This window comes from Nyctibius grandis, chromosome 2 (assembly GCF_013368605.1).
Source record: "Nyctibius grandis isolate bNycGra1 chromosome 2, bNycGra1.pri, whole genome shotgun sequence".
NCBI lineage: Eukaryota > Metazoa > Chordata > Aves > Nyctibiiformes > Nyctibiidae > Nyctibius > Nyctibius grandis.
The window spans coordinates 58491239-58510763 of record NC_090659.1 but is presented as its reverse complement, the minus strand read 5'-3'; the positions used below and the strand labels follow the sequence as shown (position 1 = coordinate 58510763).

The following is a 19525-nucleotide window of genomic DNA, read 5'->3' as shown; positions in this document are numbered from 1 at the left end:
TTTGGTTGAACACCCACCTCCTGGGAGTCAGTTCATAGACTTTGATGGGAATTTGATCAGGGTCCAAGGGAAGTAACAAAAGTACAGTACTTCCACTGCAAAGAACACACTGTTTTCCTGAACATAGTTTAATACAGGTGCACATTTGAAAGGATGAGCTGAAACAGCTGTATCAGTTTTATAATATCATTTTCGCAGGGCAGATTGAAGAAAAAAGTGGCTCTAGTTGTTGTGTAAGACTCCAAGAACCAGTGTCATGGTTTAAAGCTGGGCCAGCTATTAACCTAGTGGCAGACACTCTCTGTTAACCCTCTCCCCCCCCACCCTAAGGGAAAGGGAAAAGGGAGAGAGACTTACGGGCTGGAAAGTTAAAACAGTTTTAATAAACTATAGTAATGAAAAAGAGTATAATAAGAATAATAGAAATAATCAAATATATACAAAACCAAGATCAAGAGCTTGGAAATCCTGCTCAGGCAGAGTTGCTCACCCAGCACGGGCAAAGGGAAAAATGCAGTAGCTCCCTCTGCCATCACACCTTCAGGCTTTTAACTGGAGAATTGGCAAAGCTGGTACCAATCAGTGGGAGACAGGAGGGCCCCTCCCTCCTGGGCCCCACCTCCAGGAGGCAGTGGGTTAGTGATAAATAGGAAAGTGAGAATGACGTGTATGGGATGGAATACCTTGTTGGTCAATCTTGGGTCACCTGCCCTGTCTGCTCCTCCCTGCAGGTGTGACCCCCCTTCGGCTCTTCACTCATAAGCAGTGAGGAAATTAGCAGTGACCTTGGTTTCTCTAAGACTAATTGGCCTGGTTTGGGCCAAACCAGGACAACCAGTTTATCAAGGCTGTCACAGACCTGTCTGGCCTTTTAACCAAACTGTGAATTTCCTTTGTAAACTTAGCTGAACTTAGTTTTTGAGGGCTATTTCCAAGAAGGGACTGTAGTTTTTGAGGGCTATTTCCAAGAAGGGACTGAAGCAGCTAAAGCAGAACATCAGTGTGTTTGAGTGTGGGTCACTGTTAATGAAGGCTGCTGAAGCAGATGAGCACTTCTGAACACGTGCAGGGGAAGAACTCAAAAAGCTGGAGGAGTCTTCAGTCAACCAAAGTGCTCCTGGTTCCAGGTGCTATAGCAGGGTGGAAGTTGAGGGAGCATGGAGCTGTGGCTGATGAGTTGGTGTGGCCCATTGGACAGTAAAGGAAGGATGGTGAGATAAGGTTGTGTGGAAGAAAAGTTGGGCTAAATCTGGGATTGGAGTTTGGGATTGGAGTTGCTGGGTTGTGGTGGTGGGTGAGGTGTCTGAGATGGGACAGATAGCAGGATGGAGTACAGGGACTGGTGTGGCGATGTAGGATGTGCAGCAGAGGAGTGTCAGATGTGGGGTTAGCCGTGCTGATGGCTATGGAGCCAGGCAGTGGAATCTAAGAGCTGCTGCTGCAGCTGTCACTAATAATGATGTCCAAGGGCAAGAGATTTGGGAACCTCCATGCTAAATTATTTCATAAAAAGTGGGCACTTGTCACGTCTCAGAGAGGATGCACTGTTGAGTTCTTCCAAAAGACACTCAAAGGACTCTTCTAAGTCCAGGAGATGACTGGAGTTTGGGATGCTAAGCAGATGAAGGCTCACTGTGTTAAAGTCCCGGATGGGGTCAAGAACATAGGTGCAGTCTTGCTTTTGCCTTCTGCTGTGTCTTAGCTCTTAGTTAACTTCAAGGCTGGGTATCCGTCTCAGCAGATAAGAATTTTAGGGCGTATTTTAAGGCACCTGCCTTCCCCTTTGTGCTGTGTGCAGAGCCTAAGTGAATTCTTGTGTGAACTCTGGAAATTTAAAATTTGGGCACCTTGGTGCATGGGTTGTAGGAGCTTCAGTCTTTTACTGGATCTAGCTCTTACCATCTATGCTGACTGCCTGCTGCTGCGTTTTCAGAGTGTGGGTTTCCTCATGCCAAAATATAGGTGTCTAGCACACGGTAACTGCTGCGTGGCTTGTTATTGAAAAGTTTGTGGGCAGCAGGTTTTATAGGTTGGGAAAAATCAGTATTAAAGAGCTACAGTACTGCAGAAACAGTATCATGGTAAGATCTGGTGCTCTGTCAAGACACCTAATTTTAAAACAAAACTGTGCCTTGCTGAGAATCCTGATCCATGTTTTTAGTTTAAATATAGCATCCTGCTAATGTCACATAATGCCACCAGCAAGATGTGTGATCCATTAAGTGGCTGGGCTCAACTGCAGAGTGCTCCTCACTTAGAGATGTGGAAGATGCAGCCCTTTAAAGTGCATCTGTGACTCCTGCTGTACTGGGAGGAGTGTGGGGCTCCATCCACAGTCCTCTGAGCCCAGCTCTGTTCACTGATTACAGAGGGAGCGCTGCACCTGCCATCGGTCCCTAGTAATGGATGTTTCCTCAAGAAGCGGACGATGTCCTCCCGTGTAGCTATGGAGGGCGCTGCTGTGATGCCACTCCTTCTTTTCTGTCCCTGCAGGGTGCAATTTGTGAGGATGGGTGCTCTGGGACGGAGGATGGAGCAGGAAACCTGAACGCCCCAAGGGATGGGCCCTGCCAGGCACCGGTGCAGGAGCAGGCAGGACGCAAAGCAGCTGGGAGCGGTGTGGAGGGAAGGAACCTGCAGGAGTTGCTGGACAGTGAATCACCTGCAGCTTCACTGCAGGTTCACTTGTTCTGGAGAACAAGTCTTATGAGAAACAGCTGAGGGAACTGGGGTTGTTTAGCCTGGAGAAAGGGAGGCTGAGGGGAGACCTTACTGCTCTCTACAACTACCTGAAAGGAGGTTGTAGCGAGGAGGGTGTTAGACTCTTCTCCCAAGGAACAAGTGATAGGATGAGATGAAACAGCCTCACGTTGCACCAGGGGAGGTTTAGATTGGATATCACGAAAAAATTCTTCACTGAAAGGGTTATCAAGCAGTGGAACAGGCTGCCCAGGAAAGTGGTGGAGTCACCATCCCTGGAGGTATTTAAAAGACATGTAGATGTGGTGCTTAGGGACATGGTTTAGTGGTGGACTTGGCAGTGCTAGGTTAATGGTTGGACTTGATGATCTTAAAGGTCCTTTCCAACCAAAACAGTTCTATGATTCTATGATTCACAGCCCAGGTTAGTGTGAGAATGGCCTGGCTTCCTCCTCATGATTTTTTTAAATCTCATTTTTATCCCTGAACACAAACCCTGGTGACAAACCCCAGCCTGCAGCGCTTGTGCAGGAGGTGTTTGCCTCTGTGCCACCATGCTCCATTGGAAGATCAGTTGCCCTTGATGTTGTGCCCTAGCCTCTGAAAGAGGCTGGGCACAAAACACAGCTGCTGTGGGACCAAATGTGATCAGTAGGACCCTTTTATTAGCTTTGCTGAATTGTTCATTTATAGTATTTTTACTGATTAGATTGCGGTAATGCTTTGTGTGTACAAGGAGTTCTGAAACCTGGAGAGAAAACTGTTTCCTGCTGCGAGATGGATACGGTGTAAAAGACTCCAGGGAGAATGAATAGGGTGCGGGAAAAATGATCTGGCACATCATGACCGAGGACAGCACCCTCGTCCACCCTGTCCCTACAACACCTCCCTTTGGGACTGCATTCCTCTGCGATGCTCTTCACAGTGCAGAGCTGCCTCTTTACAGGATTTTCCCCTAGTATCACTACTCGAGGGCTGAGTCTTTGGACTTCAGCCTCTGGCAGCGTACTCCTGAACAGGACATTTTTAAGTGTCTGCTGGACATGCCTACTAGTTTGCAGCTACCTGTTATGTTCTCTATTAGTTTCTGCTTTCTAGTAACTGAGATAGTCTTCTTAAATAGTAAACCATGTTGTACGTGTTTTTTTAACTTACATGTAGTAGCTCTGCTGTAATTCAGTCTCTTGCTGTTGCCCTCATGGTGGACTCCAGTTTATATTTAAAGACCTCATACACCTCTCTTCCTTTGACCCATCTTGTCAACTTGTTCAGCAGATAAATGCAAGTAAACCGCTAGTTTTCTATACACATAGCTGAAGATGTCTCCTGCTTTTTATTAATTTCTCGTGTTTACTTATTGCAATCAAAGGACTTTTTTTTTTCTTTGAAACTTATTTTCTCCGTATACTTTCCCTGTCTGAATGAAATAATGGTAGACTTTTTCATTTTTTCTATGACTGCCCCTGTCATACCTTTTCTTGATACTGCCTGTCTCTGCTTTGCCCTTTTTTATGCATTTGTTGTTGTTGATTAAAATCATAGACTTAAACTGATCAAAATGGATGTAACATACAGCTAGGTGCCATCTGTTTGTGTGGCAAATTGTTCTCCATCTTTTCTGGATGGTGGAAAATGTATTCAGCTCCTTGGTAGCTGCAGTGCATCACATAAGTGTCCTCGTTGAACTATCCATGATTTCTAGAACTATTCCCTGAGAGATTAAATCTTAATCAGAACCTGTCCCTGGACCACGAAGAAGTGGTTTAAACTGTTGCTGCTCTGTGTATTACTACCACTTGTCTCTTTGGATTCCACTGTGGAGCTCCGGTCCCTAATTAAGAATCTCTCAGGTCCCTCTGGAATCCTTGTCTTTTCTAATTACTATTAACCTTTTTTATTTGTATTACTAGAGCATATAGAGTTTCCAGTTGGACACTGGGGCCTCTTTGTACTAGGAGTTGTATAAACATATAAGAAGAATACAGCCCCTATTAATGAAGTAACAGTGTTGGTCAGTGAAAGCAAGAGGATGAAGCAAATACTGGAGAGGAAAATATGTAACCTCTTTATTTTATTAGCTTTATGTACATGCAATCTACTTTTTATCAAGTAATTTTGAAGTATGACCCTACTTTTACTTTGTTTATCCTTTCTCTCTGAATGTATTTGCCACCTTTCAGGCAGACTAGGACTTAACCTGCCTGTGGTATGCTTTTGCGCTTATGTTCTGTTACGTTTTGAATAGTCTGTGAGGCTATAAATGTGATCGATGAGAGAGAGGTCACCCTCCTGAGCATCCTATAACTGTATGTGAAGGATGTCATATACCATAAGTGTGATTTTAACATGGGCTTGGCCCACATACTTGGACTTTGAGATTCTGTCAGGGGTTCTGAGTGTTTCTTAGCCATCCGTAGGAGAAGGTTGCCATAATCACATTAAGATTTCCCAGGTAAATAACTTAACGGGTTTGCTTCTTTTTATGGGATCATTAACACTTTGCATTTCTAGCGGGATACAAATGCTAAGATATTTTTAAATTCTCCACCCATACGCTTCTGTCTCCTGTTGGATAAAAATGCCACTGTAGCCACAGAGCTGAGAAGATGTAGCTTGCTTCTCGGATCGCCCCAAAGTCTTTTCCCTCGTTTTGTGAGAGAAGAAATGGCATTTCTAAAGATTTACTGTAACTTGTTTTATTCTTTTGAGGGAAGATGATTTTTAACTGGAAACATGCATTAGAGTGCTGGTAGGGCTGAGGTCTCAGAGGTGTATATTGGGCATGTATTTTAAACTTCTAGACCTGAAAGAGGGCAGTTTGCAGAGTTTGGGTTTTCTTTGCTTGTTGTTTCTTTAATTGGAAGGTTTTGCCCTCCTCTAATCAGATGTCCCCCTTTTACCCCCTTTTTTTGCCTATTTCCAGGTATTGTGCGGTGTTTTATGAGTTATGTGCAGTCTCTTATGAGGTGGTACTACATATATCTGGGTTTCTTAAAATTAATGATTTCTATGCTTAACGTGTTGGGGAGTTGGGGAATAAGGAGTGCTAAAGTGGTGCACTTTAAGTTATGAGACAAGACGTTTGTTTCTTTTAAGAGAACTCTAGATTTACTGTGATTTCTTGTTAGAGGTTATTCTTGTTTGGGGAGCAGAAGTAATTTTAAGGTTTCTCAGAATGAAAAGAGGCCTTGATGAAGTAGAAACAACCAAGAAAATTGTGGGTGCAAAGGAGAGATAGGGAAGTCTGACCTATAAAGGGGGATCGAAACCAGTTATTATGCAAATAATTTAAGAAAAAAAAGTTATAAACTACAACTATATAATTATTGTGTAAGTATTAGGAATATGGAGAAGGGAGCATCCTAGAAGCATCAACTTCCGTGGAAATACTAATGGGATTCTCAGGAACCCTTTCTAACAAGGGATGTTGGCACGATTGACTAAGCTTGAGATTTCTTATGAGAATTAAGAAGTCAGTTAATCAGAGTAATCAAAACGTATGACAAGCAATAAATGTGAAACCAGCAAAAACAATGCAAGAAGGATGAAGCTCTTGATGTTTCCAGGAGGGTTCTCTCACTGCTTGTATCCTTTACAAATTTACTGAGATCATCTTTCCTGCTGTTGTACCCATGTAGGGGACTTCTTTGGTGTTCCGTTTACGTTTTTGCGTAGTAAAAGGTTTATTCTTAACCTACAGCGGTTTATCCTAGTACCAAAAAATTTGAGGAGTTTGTGGGGGGAGGGGGGGTGTGCTTGCTTGAGGAACAGAAAATTCTTCAACTCATATTGCTCCCAAATTCCTTGTATGATGAAATAGTGGCTTTCATTTAAAACTCATGTGAATTTTTGTGTTTAGAAAGTGATAGCAACTTGTGTTTTAAATTTCTTTGTATCAGGTCCACCCTGTCGTGCTGTTGTATTTGTTAATTTTTGTGGTATCACAGGGTAAGAAATACCTTTGATGCTGTTATAAACATACAGGAAGGCACTACCTTGACTTCAGTTTGACACAGTGTTTGGCGTGAACCTTATGTGAAGTTTCCAATGCTATCGAGATGGATTATGCTTGCAACTTTATGTAGCCTTGACATACATGTGCATTTAAGAAAACTTCCGTCCAAGTGTAACGTGTAATCAAAGGACACGCCGCCATGCGTTGCCAGCTTAGCTTCCAGCGACTTGCAGTGCACTTCTGTGCTAGGCTGTCCCCTTCAAACAGAACGAGGTGTCCAGGGCTGCAGGTCTGCTTACCTCTCGGTTTGGGCAATGCTTTGTTTGCTGAACTACTTCATAGAAATCAATGAGTTTATTGTGAAACCATGCTTATGTACACACACAGAGTTCGAGTTAAGCTGTGGTAAGTTAAGCTATGGCCACGAAGCCTGTGGGGCTGGCTGCTTTTCCATGGAAGGTCTATGCTTCACTTTCAGGGTAGAGGTTGAACTGAAGGCAGCGTCAATGTGGCTGCAGAGAGCACATGGCAGCATTGCCGAAAGCTCGTTTCTCTTAAGTTCAGTCAAGGTTTTCCTCTTTGTGAAGTTGCTGCTTTTCTGGGGTGGGAGGAGGCTGCAGCTGTTTAATAAACTACAGATAAACAAAGCTCGCTAATAGCGGACCCTGGAACCGGTAGATTGTTAACTCCGGGTACTGATACTTTTCCACTGGGGTCTTCGGGGCATTTCTGATGTATTTCCTTGTTAGAAAACCGATACTTCAGTGTGAACAAAAGTCAAAACAAGGGTGGCGCTGGCAGCCCCACAGGGGACACGGGCCACCCGCGGCGTGGGCGTTTTACCCCGTGCACGATCGCTTCTTACCGCGGCCCGGGGCGGGACGCCGTCCCGAGGAGGGGCAGCGCCCTGGCTGCGCCTCGTGCAGCCCCTCAGCCCGGGGGCCGAGGGACCGCCTCGCCTCGCCCTGCGGCCCAAACCCTTAATAACACGGGGGGGGGTGGTGGTGGTGTATGTATGATTATTATGTAAAAACCCTAAAACTCCTAAGCGGGGAGGCCTGGGGACGCTCCCAGCGGGGCTCCCCGCCTTCCCTTCGCCGGCCGGGCCTGCGGTTGCAGCCGGGGCGGGGCGGGGGAGGGCCGGGCCGGGCCGCGCCTCCCTTCGCCTCGCCTCGCCTCCCGCCCCGCGGCGGGGCAGAGCCGCCCGGGGCCGCGCCTGGCCGGGGCACCCCTGCCCGTGCTCCTGCCCTCGCACGCCATTTCCTGTGCTCCGTGTTTACTTCCCGGTTCAACCCCTTCACTGGGAGCGATCGGCGCTGCCGCCTGCGGAGGGAGCGGGAGGTGAGGTGAGGGAAGCGGCGAGGCAGGGGCCGCCGTGCTGTGCCGTGCCTTGCCGTGCCGGTCCCCGGGCTGAGCCGTCCGCCTCTTCTCTTGCAGGTGTACCCGGAGCCGCGGACGGAGGGCGAGTGCCTGAGCAACATCCGCGAGTTCCTGCGGGGCTGCGGTGCCTCCCTCCGCCTGGAGGTGAGTCGGAGCGGGGGCGGGCAGCGCCCAGGCAGCGCCCAGCGGGGGCCGGGAGGGGGGTGCCCGGCTGGATCCCCGGGAGTGGGGGGTTTCTCTGCCTCCCTCTGCCCACTCGGCGCCGTGGGAGGCGGCGGTGCCCTCCCTTTGTGCCCCGGGGACGCCGGGGTGGCCGGTGGTGGGCGGCTGACAAGATGGTGGCGGCCACCCCTCCCCTGGCTGCGGGCTCAGGGGGCGGTGGGGGAAGCCGCAGCTGCCCGCCTGGGGCGGCCTCTGCGGCCTTCCCGCTGCCCGATGGGTCTCGGTGGCGGCCGCTCCCCGGCCGGGCCTCCATGGCTGCGGGATGGCTCGGCTTGCTGGCGGTGTGAGGGCAAAACGTGCTGTGCCGCCTGGAAGGGGCGTGTGGGGGCCTCGCCTTTCCCCACCGAGCGCTGAGGGAGGCTGCGCCCCCCGTCCCTCTGCCGGGGTAAAGCGGGGAGATGCTGCCGGGGCTCCCTGTGCCGCGGAGGGGGTGGGGTGGGAGGCGTGTTTGGTCGGCTCCGTTGCGGGTAAAACCTTTGCTTTTCTGTTTGAGTGGATTCTTGGTAATAAACATATAAATTGTACCCGGTTTATTTGTGAAACTGTTTTCTGAAGCGCTGGAGTTGGCGTGTGGAAATGAAGTTGGTACCAGCCAAATGAAATGCTAATTAAGTAAAATGGTAGGTGCTTTTTCTTCTGTTAAATTTATATTACATAAAAGCCAAGCAAACTGCCATCTTCTCCAAACGTGCGTTCACAGGGTTGCGAATTAGGTAGTCATATATTGCCAGTATATTTAGCTATACCAAGTACGTGCTGCTGTTGAGTTTACTTGATGTGTGTGCGTTGGGAAGGAACCGATGCGATTGAAAACAGGTTGCAGCTTCTCTGTGTTGTAAAGTGAGAGGTGTTGTAATTTCAGTTCTCGGAGGCGTTTTTTGTGTGGAAAAAATGATTTCTAGTGCTTCTGAACTTAAATTAGTGAAGTGTTGCCTTAATTAGTTTTCAGGTTCCTACAGTACCTCTGGTCCTGCCTGTAATTTTGCCAGGCAGTAACAGAATATCATTAAGAAGACTCTGATTGCTTTCCTGAGGCCTCTAAACAGTGAAGTATCATTAGTGAAATTAATGGTACTTTCAGGACGTGCATTTAATCTTAGGTTCCGTCACGGGAAAAGATTGAAATTAAGACAGCTTTTAGCACTGTTTGTTGTGAAATAAGACCTTGCATTCTTACCTGCCTTTCTTTCCCCCTGCCGCTTCTCCAACAAATAGAGACTCTTCTAGGATTTGTTGGGAGACAAAAACCAAATTAATATTCTAAAATATTCAGAAACCAGGTTCTGGGGTGAATGCATTGTCTCAGGCATTCTGTTTTGCCTTAAAGCAGCTGGCTCTCCATTTGTCTTTTCTAGGGCTGCATTTTAAGTTATCATGTTTTGAATGTTCATGTGTGAGAGCTGACTGAAAAGTCAAGCAGTAGACAGTTGAGCTAGAGAGAGTTGTGCGGGAGGCACTTCAAATCTCAATTCAGAAATAAATTGGGTATTGCAGATGTTAAAGCAAAAGGGAGGGGGATTACCATGAATATTCCCCCCCTGCCACCCTCTTACTTCCTATGGCAGGTCTGTCACTAAGCTTGAATTTTTTTCAGTTGTGACAGGCTGGGAATAGTCACAGCATTGCAGTTTGGTCTCTCTTTTGTAGTTGCAGAAAGCTTTTGTCAGCTCTTTTTCTCGGAGTGAGAAGAAAATGAAGAAAAATGATTAAAAGAAAAGATAATTTTGGTCTTATTCTCAGAGCCTGAATATCTTTGGGTATAGTCAAATTTTTAACCTGGCCTCAGGGGCTTCTCAGCAAGATTGCCGGAAACTCCTTTCTTACGTGGAGGTAACTGGCTGCAGTAGCTTCCAGCTCAGCATGTTGGAACAGGAATTACTCCCAAGCTACCAGAAGAGTTGAGAGGCTGGCAGGAAGAAGCACAAATGCTTGGGCTTATGGAGCCTCTTGTGTGTATATTTATGACTTGTATGTTGGCCATTCCCTGTTGTTTTCTCATTAATTTTCCCAACCCCCTAGCTGCGGCCGAAGATGAGAGGAATGGCAACCCAGATTCAACCAGTGAGTAGCTGGCAGGGCCCTCTCGGCCATCCGCTAATCCTGGGCTCTTTCTCCTGTCTCCTTTAACAAGGTGTGAGTCAGCCCTTGTGGATCTCTGCCTTCCTCGCTGTGGGAACTGGGGAGATGTCATAGCTCCTTTGTGCAGCGTCTGTGTAATGCTTCCTTAGTTGCGATCAGGTTTAGAGATTGCATTGAGCAAAGAGTGTGAAGGGTGTCTCTGGAAGCAGTGAAGGGGATATTTTCAGAGAGGGCAGATTAGCTAATCAAGAGTTAATGGTGAGTATAAATATTTGACAAAGTGGTGGATGTGTATGTGATACCTTAAATAGTAGAAACATTTGGATAATACGGGTGTCAGAGAAAGCTCTAGAGTGGTGTGGGGAGATGTGACCTAGTTCTGTGCACTAATGTGGTGCTTTTCCTAACAAGTATTCCACACTGTGGAGTTTTGCATGGCTCTACGAGGGGTGCACTTGAGCCTGGCATTGAATCTGAGTTATATGGAGTTGGATCAAGTGATTTCTCTGTGTGTAATTTTGTGAGTGTGGTAAAAACGCGGTACTGGTTTGGTTAGCCTGGGTTTGGCATTGCACAAGCACTTTTTGCTCCCAGATCTGAACTCATCTTGGGAGTAGTAGAATTATATTTTTACGACGCTGTGTCAGAGCTCCTTGCCTTGCTCTGGAGCTCTGTACGGTTCCAGCTTTAGAGACTTTGTTATGACATGTTTGAAACTTGATAAACTACTGTGGTTAATAGAAAGTTGCACAGCAGTAAATGGATTCTTTGGGATGCTTTCTTCTGTGGCATCCTTTTATTAGAGAACATGATGACTGTTGTCTTCCTACCCTAAAAATAAGGGGCAGAGGTGAGAAACTTTTAGTTTGGTAATGTTCTGGTGTCTGAAAGGTGCTCTTCTTGTCTTCTTCCTCTTACTCCCCAGTAGGGTTGGGCTGTTAGAAAGATAATAGGATATTGAGAAAGGATATTTCAAATTCTAATGAGAAGGATTGGTATTCCTCAAGGGAAACTAGTGGCTCCCTTCCCACACCCCCCAGTATTTTTTGATGTTTAAGTGTTCCAGAGGGGGGCGGGGGGGGGGGGAAGAGTACTTAATCTGGAGCTTGCAGCAACCCTTTGTAAGATGAAATCTGGGTTGGTAAAGCAGAACAAGCTTCAGGAAATAACCAGAAGAATGTTCTGCAAGTATTGGTGTTTTAATAATTTTTCTAATGCAGGTTTTTTTTGTATGCAGATACAAAGACCAGAGACTTGTTAGTGAAAAAATGTTCTTAAGACCTCAACCAGGGACTGAATTTCCAACTCCATATTGTTTTTCCCTTCTGGAAACTGTTAGTGTTTGCTTAGAGTAATTGTAGCGTCGAGTAGTTTGTTCTATTTTGAAGCTTCACTGTCTGTGATGAATGTCTGTGTAGATAGAAGGGACTGTAGAATAGCTGCCTACATTGTCAGTTCAAAACTTAGTGTGCACTTCTTCCTTCGGCAGAGGATATTTCATACATACTGCTCTTGCCATTTTTGCTTTAAAGGCTGTTTTCCCCCATGGTTTGGGTGGGAAGACATTTAATTGTACTCCGTTCTGAGAAGAATGATCTGCTTTTCAAAACAGGGTCCTACACAGTTGTACATGACAGACTCTGTTTTAGAAGAATGTGGATGGATATGTATAGTTGTGATGGAACTCGTACTGCAGGTGTAGAGTATCTTCCACAGAAGTCTGGCAAAAGAGACAAAAACGAAAAGGTGATGGTCACAGAGTGTTTGTTCCTATCTGAGCCCTAATAAGTTTTGCCGTAATGATTTTCTTGTACCTGTGTCATGATACTCCAGTTTTCTTCTCTTTCAAAGGAGTTTCACCCTCCTGAATATGATGCAGATTTTCCTCATTCTTTGACCAGAGCTGCTTGACAGCTTGCAGGGCCAAAAAGAAGCCCTGGAGAAATCACTGTATAGCTCCAACAGCCGAGAAGTTTGTTTGGGGAGTAGTTAAATACAGAATAATAAGTGAAAATAATGTCTGTTTAAAGGGCAGAACGCTTGAGAGATCCTGTGAACAACACCAAGCTCTACGTGATCAAATTCCATGAGTAGTGTCTTGCAGCATTTTTCTACTGGCTTTCATCAAATAAAAGATTAATGCCTGCTTATCTGCTAGTATCTAATGTTAACAGGTTTTTTGAGCTCAAAAATGTTTTGTATTTTTGACTTCTGTACTGATAGGAAAGATGGCAACTGGCTAGTGGAAAAAGATAAGACAAGCCACAGATCCCAGAGCCTTTTCCGTACCTGCCAAGAGACCTGCTTGCCTCTGGGATTCAGGATGGTCACTTCATTACAGAGGCAGCAATGCCAAAACCAGGATTTTATTTCTACAGTAAACTAACCAAAGAGGAAATAAAGCAAACCTGGCAGTCTCATGCAGTCTAAGATCCCTTCTTTGTTTATTATTAAATCTCTTGTATAAGAAGGATTTGCCCTTAAGGTTCAGAACACCACATGCAAATTTGGGATATTAAATCTCAAGAGCTATGAATTATATCAAGATATACAAATGTCTATAAACGTCTACAATACAGCTCTGGCCTCGGGGAAAAGTTTGTAAGGGGTGCCAATGTCATTCTGTTAGACCAGCTAATCTTTTGGGAGCAAGCTTGCATGTCTGTCTTCTCTGACACCCACCCCAACCATAGCAGTTCATCTGTTAGGTGACGCTCCTTTTCTCTGAGCCTTGCATGGTTCTTTAGATCATTATGACTACAGTCCTTCTACCATTGTGGCCTTGGAAAGGTATTCTGTGAGGTGGCTTGCAAAGACCTGTTTGTATAAGGAAGATGCAGAGCTAAGCTGCTAGCATAGATGGACTTAGCTGATGTCTGTTAGTGAGCTAGGAATGAGTAGGATTCTAGTACTGAAGGTCTTTAGGCCAATTTAGTGATGATGATATAGAAATTCAATCACCCACCTACTACTTTCAGCCCTTGTTCAGACTATCATCCTTTTTTGTCAAGAACACTGTTTTCTTTAGATTTGATCTTGGTTTTATTCCAGCAGAATGTCTTTCTAACGCAGGTGTGCTGCCGAATGCTGTGGCCGAATGCCTTCATGATTCTTTGTCATAAACATTTTCCAGAATTGTGATGTTTTAAAGTTACCATTCTTTGCTTACAGACCACACATCGGAAAGTTATATTTGGAGCCCGAGATCTTACTGGTAGATTTTTCAAAAGGGAAAAATTGTACAAAGAAGTTACACCTTTTATTAAAGATATGTCTGCTGTATTCCTTCCCCCTGATTTCTAATTGTTCACAAAACTACTCTGAACAGATCTATACTAGATAATATTTACAGCAAAGTGCAGTGCGCTGCTGCGACTCGCCTTGTACATACTGACCTCCAAGACATGACTGCCCCCCATCTCTGATTTCTGTCCTTTTTGTCGTGTGTTAATATGACAATTCTGAAGATCCGTGTTTTGTGCAGTTTGTTCTCAGGTCTTTTCTTTTTTGGTCTGTTTTGCCCATCGCATGCAATAGAGCAGTACAGACTGACTTGCGTGATTGGAAGGCCGTGTTAGCACATCTTGGAACCTTTCTAGGACAGGAGGATGCTGTTACTTTACTATTTATGTTACTTTTATAGAACAGCTTCTTTTTATGATATGAAGGGTTCTTATGATGCACAAAGAGGTAGTCTAGGGCTGTGATCATGTTTCATGTGTTCACCAATTCTTTGTATTCCCACTGAGGAGAAGCCATTGAATACTACTTTAAGGGTGTCTTACAAATAGAATGGTGGAAAAATAGTGTCTTTTTTTTTTCCTTTTAAGGGCAAACCAGTTCCTCATCTCTCATACCATTCATGCATGGTGTCATGGTAGCTGAGGAGGTAACAGAGAGGCAGGAACATATGGTGGACAAGGAGGAATGGTAGTATCAGAAGCTGTTACAATTTTATCCAGTAAAACACAGTCTAAAACACAAATGTGCACGGTAGCACTTCAGATCCTTATGCTGTTCCCTGCTCACTGAAACCTCCTTCTCTTCCCATGAGAATTTATTTCTTGTGGTTCTGCCAAACTTGTTGCATCACTGGTAGTGTGGTATTGTGCTATCACTTCTTGACTAACGTGACTCCAGTGGCTTTCATTAAATAGGAAGAATGCTTCTCCTTACGGGGGTACACATGTTCAAAAGCACCTGATACTGAAAAATTTTAAGACTACTTTAAAAAAAACCCCTAACACTAGCAAATAACAAAAGCAGATTAAAAGCATGCACCTTTGTAAGGAGTACTATAACAAACATGGTTGAGGAACATGCTGGTATTTTTTTGGCCTTAAGGGCCATATTCAGTATTTCCCAAGTAAAAAATTATTCAGAAATTTTTGATTGGACCATAAATGTTTTCATTCCTGCCAATTCTTTTGTACTGCATGTGCTGTGATAGTTTGAATGCAAAAATACAAGCAAATGTGCATGTACAGAGTGTGTCCAGCACGATGGATCTGACACAGGTCCAGATCCATTTGTCTTTGCTGTGTGGACCAAACGTGAGGGTGAGTCTGGCGTGTCAAAATAGATCCAGAATGTTTCAGTCATGTCTTGAAGGTCAGCACGTACAAGGCAAGCTCCAGTGACACACTGTACTTTGATGTAAATATTATCTAGTATAGATCTGTTCAGAGTAGTTTTGTGCATGAGTTGCTCTGTGGTTTGGGAGAGGCTTCTGTGTAACTGCTTCATTTGCAGCGTTCATTTGGATCTTGAGAATAAAATGAACCTTCATCTAGCAATTAAAATGTATTGCACTATTAATCTAGAATGCACAGAAGATTTCAGCATTCTACTCTTATGCTCAAATATAGCAAACTGTTTTCAGTGTTGCTTAGATAGAAGAGGAGTTAATCATGTGAGGGGAAGTGTGGAAAGTAGGAAAATCGGGAGAAAAGGGTGGGTAGAGAGGGATGGAGGGGAGGAGAGTTTTGGGCAGAGCTTCTGAGTCCCTGAGGGGGAAGAAGGGAGAAGAGGCTGTTTGCTGAGTTACACTATTCTCCGGACTTGTCAGAGGAGTTCTTGCTCTGTAATTTCTGTAGCCCTTTCCTGCCCTCCAGCTCTTTGGTGTGGAGTGCAGTGAGGAAGGACTCATCTGCTGACTTTTTGAAAGGTGAGAGCTGCGGAAGGAGGGACTTCTGATTAGCTCTGAGCAAGGAGCAAGCTCTGCAGGGGTGGTGGGGATGCCAGGTGTGAAGACGGTTTTGGGGAGGAGAGCAGGTGAGCTGCTCTGTCCTTCCCAGCTGGAGAGTGACAGCAGGCATAGTAAGTAGGTTGGGTGGTGAGAGAGGGGAATGGAGATGGCATCGGGGCAGTGTTGCGCCTGCTGTGAGGTGAGTGCTGAGCCGTGAAGTGTGTTTCAGAAGGCAGGTCTGGGTTCAGGTCAGGGCCAGCCTGCCTGCCTTTTTCCTTCACAGAGGATGGCTATGGTCTTGTTAGGTGCTGTTGTGGTTTTTACGAATGACTTGTGAAGTTGAACTTCAGAAGTCTCAGACTCCCTCCCCACACACACACTTCTCTTGAATAGTTTTGGAAGACTTGTAAGAGATTTTTTTGTGGCTGGCAAACATACTGAAAATAAAAATGTATGTAAAGCTTGCACTCTACAACTACACTTGTGTATACTGAACACAGTTACCTTGTTACTAGGTGTCAGCTGAATTTCCCAAGCCTGTGTGTGACATAGGGAGAGCAAAAGATCTACCTCTGTACAGAATGTGTTATAGGTGGTGGTATTCTGTGTGAAGACAACTTGAGTACCTGCAGATCTAATGATGTAGCATTGTCTGTTTTTAATGTATGCTTTTGGACTAACAACATCCTCATAGCTGAAGTGCATCCTGCAATATAGGAGATGGCAGTGCTCGGTCTCCGCAGGAACCTGGAAAGCTTTCTCCTCATGTGACACTGACTATGTTGCATCTCTTTGGCAAGGGAGGAATTCTAGCAGAACGGTTGCTTTAGATTACCTGAGATGGGGACTATGCAGGAGAGAGTCCAGCTCTGCAAATCAGGCTGCTGCTTTTGTTTACTGTGATCTCGGCAGAATCTTCTTTTGATTTTGCTTGGGACTTAAGAGTCAACATAAATCACTTGAGTTACATGAAAATGATGCAATGTGAAATCTTGGTCTTCTATGACTTGCTCTGATTTCTTAAATGCTTCCAGCTTTGCAACTGTTCCTGACTTCTCCTTGCATGTAAATATCTTGGCACGTGTGGGAAAGGTGATATGCACTCTGCTGTGCAGAGGAGGTTTCACAGGCTTGATTTTGCAAGATTGTGTTGATGAGAAAAGTGCCTTGCCCACTTCCTCTAATTGAAAGGAAAAGGCATATTAGAATGTGGTGATTTTTCCTTAAGGGGAGTTAATCTTATCTTACTGAGTTCAGCTGACTATCCAGGTAGCTCTAGCTCTCACATGTTTCAGCTTGAACCCTCTATTTCGCTGTAGTTAACTGTGTTTAGATGTTTCATTAGATGCTGGGCTAGTCCTGTCAGTGTCTCCCTGTGTGGGAAACATCATGTTTTTTTGACACTGCTGGCTTTTTGCAGGTCTTTGTTTTTCAGGAAATACTGAAAAATTCTAGGTAACAGAGAAAATCGTAGTGCTGAAAACTTCAGAGTCTTGTTACTGAAAATAAGCTGTCTGCAGATGTGTTGCCTCAGTCCATTGCTTACCTGTCTGATGAAGCCAGCAGGATCTAGCTGGTTGGGTGACTTGAGGGCAGGTGAGGAGAGAAGCTGGTGTGGTGTTTCAGTAGGTGGCAGTCCTCCTCTGAATCGGTCCAGGGCCAGTGGTGAACCTGATGTCAGAGGGAGAGAGCAACAAAGCAGGAGCAAAGTCTTTCTGTCAGTGCCATCTTGTGGGCCAAGCGCAGATACGCCAGCCTGAGTACTGGTGGCTTGGAAAGAGGGGTGTCTCTTCTGGTGAAGGGGGGCCTGCCTGCCTGGTGTCCTGAGGTGGCTCTGCCCCACTGGCAGCCTTTGCTGGGCGAGTGGGGGGAGCCTGTGTGGGCAGCACAGCAGCTGCCAGCTTTGCCTTCGGGGGAGGGGGTGAGGTGTTCTCACAGTACCCTCTGCTTCCTGAAGGGCTGGGGCTCGGGGCTTGTATTCAGCAGACGAAATCCTGATTGAACCTTCTCCCCCCTAAACTTCAGCTGAAGCCGAAAGACTTTTTCCAGTTTCAAAAGACATCCATTTTTTTGACTGTTGTGTGTTTTGTGCAGTGTAGAGTGTTGCTCTATTTCATCATCCAGTTGGCTGCGCTTCTTTGAATGGAGTATTTAGAAACTATGAAGTAGCAATTGCTTTTGAGTCCAATTTAGAAACAAAACATTAAGAAATGAGCCAAGCCCCTGCTCCAGTACAAATCCTCAGTGCTACTTACTTCACCAGCCCTATGAAAGGTAGAATGTAGTAGTGCAACTGCTTTAGGTGGTAAAATAATAAAGGAAAAAATAGAGGGGTGGGGGGGGAACCCAACAACAAATATGTGCCATTACTAGCTGGTGTACTTCCTGTTTGTGAAGGACACCTTCACAGATCCTCTCCTGGTAGTGCTGAGTGATTTTTAAATTTTGTTTTGTTTAAATTTTTATTGCCCTGCCCTCCACTGTCTTATTTTCTATGACCTGCCCCTGACTTGTTTTCCTTAAGGAGGAGGGCATTAGAGTGGTTATCAGAGAGGGGACTAGTGGTGGTTAGTGAGAACATGGTGATGATGTGCTTAATAGTTTTTTCCAGGTATGTACGTGTCAAATATCTTGCGAAATTCTTGCCTGATCAGATTTTCCTCCTGTGATGTCCACTCTTGCTTCACAAGAACTCCTATGCTGTTTTGCATGATTATTTTAGGGGATTATTAGCTGGAAGTGCCAGCAAAAGCAGTATCTCTTGTTCTCTTAGGCTGGTACTGCTAAAAAACAAACTATTACCATAGCTTTAATTAAATTATGCCTCTCTTCCCCCTGTCCGTCCCCGCCCCCCCCTCCAATCTTCTCCCATCTCTCCAGAAAAGGGATCTTAACTCGTTTGATTCCTTCATGCAGATCACTCAGCAGATGAATGGAAGGGGTGTGTGTGAGCGGCATTTTTCTTTTAATGGCGTTTGCAGGAACAAATTAAAGAGTCCTCAAGTTTTAGAGTGACTTAAGTGTGCTGAGGTTTGTATAAATAGTGCTCTGGCCTCTGTGCTGAAAGCACTAACACCTTTACTTTTTTTTTTTTTGCATGAAGTTTGCCTCTGAAAATTTTAAGAGCGGGGACTCAGGTTGTCCCAGGACAGGGCTTGAGTGCTGGTTAAAATGTGTTCCCCTTGCCTACCCACCCAGCAGTGACTGAGCACGGTGGAGCAGAGCTTCCAGGGGTGCTGAGCGGCTTCGTGCGTAGCTGTGCGGTAAGCAGCTTCCTCTGAGGCTGGGAAAATGAAATTGAATTGAAATAGCACAAAAATATTTGATGGTGGGATTATTGGTGGTTCAGTGTAACAATAACTGGTGGTGAATTTGCGTGTAACGGAGGGAGCCAATTTAGCTGGTGGCTGCTGCCAAAAGAGGAGATCTGCTCTCTGCCTTTGTTTTCTCCTGCTGTGACCATTGCATCTTGTGCTGGTTCTCACATGTGCCAGCTGCCTTCAGGAGCCACCTGGCTGAGTAAATCCATAAAAATGCAACCTTCACCTCCCTGCCCCCCCCCCTCCAAAAATCCCCCCAAAAAACACCAAAACAATCCAACCCAACAACAACAGATAATTGTGCTCCCCCCAGGCCCACTGCTGATGGGGTGGTGGGCCAGGTTGCCTCAGTGCAGGGTCTGAGCGCCAGGGGTGGTGCAAGGGAGGCATTACGAACACCTGTTAGGAGCTGGACCGTGTATTTCAGCAGATGTCTGGACGGAATTTGAAATCCTGCTCTAATTTTGAAACTAAATTATTTTTGAGAATCTTGTTGATGGGCAATTGCTCAAGCATCTGTCTGTGTAAAGGTGGGGGGTTGGTTTGGTTGGTCGGGGAGGGTTAGGCTGTGGCAGCACCCTGGTTTAGATTAGTGTGAGCTGCAATGGAAACACCCCTAGCCAGGCATCCACTAATTCCCTGTTCGACTTTCCTTACAACTCTGGCAGCAAGCATGTACTG

At 45.4% G+C, this 19525-nt stretch overlaps 1 protein-coding gene across 8 annotated transcripts in view; it reads left to right on the top strand.

Moving 5' to 3' along the window:
* The window catches only part of ARHGEF7 (Rho guanine nucleotide exchange factor 7), a 132591-nt gene that overhangs the window by 8185 nt on the left and 104881 nt on the right, over positions 1 to 19525 (top strand). For 5 of the 8 annotated variants that reach the window (XM_068420111.1, XM_068420102.1, XM_068420131.1 and 2 more), the window contains exon 2: positions 8093 to 8179. In XM_068420111.1, the coding sequence (XP_068276212.1) occupies positions 8093 to 8179 (87 nt within the window). Of the gene's footprint in view, positions 1 to 7873; positions 8002 to 8092; positions 8180 to 8811; positions 8878 to 19525 lie in introns of those variants that run through there. The other 3 variants (XM_068420168.1, XM_068420159.1, XM_068420149.1) reach the window with 3 other exon arrangements.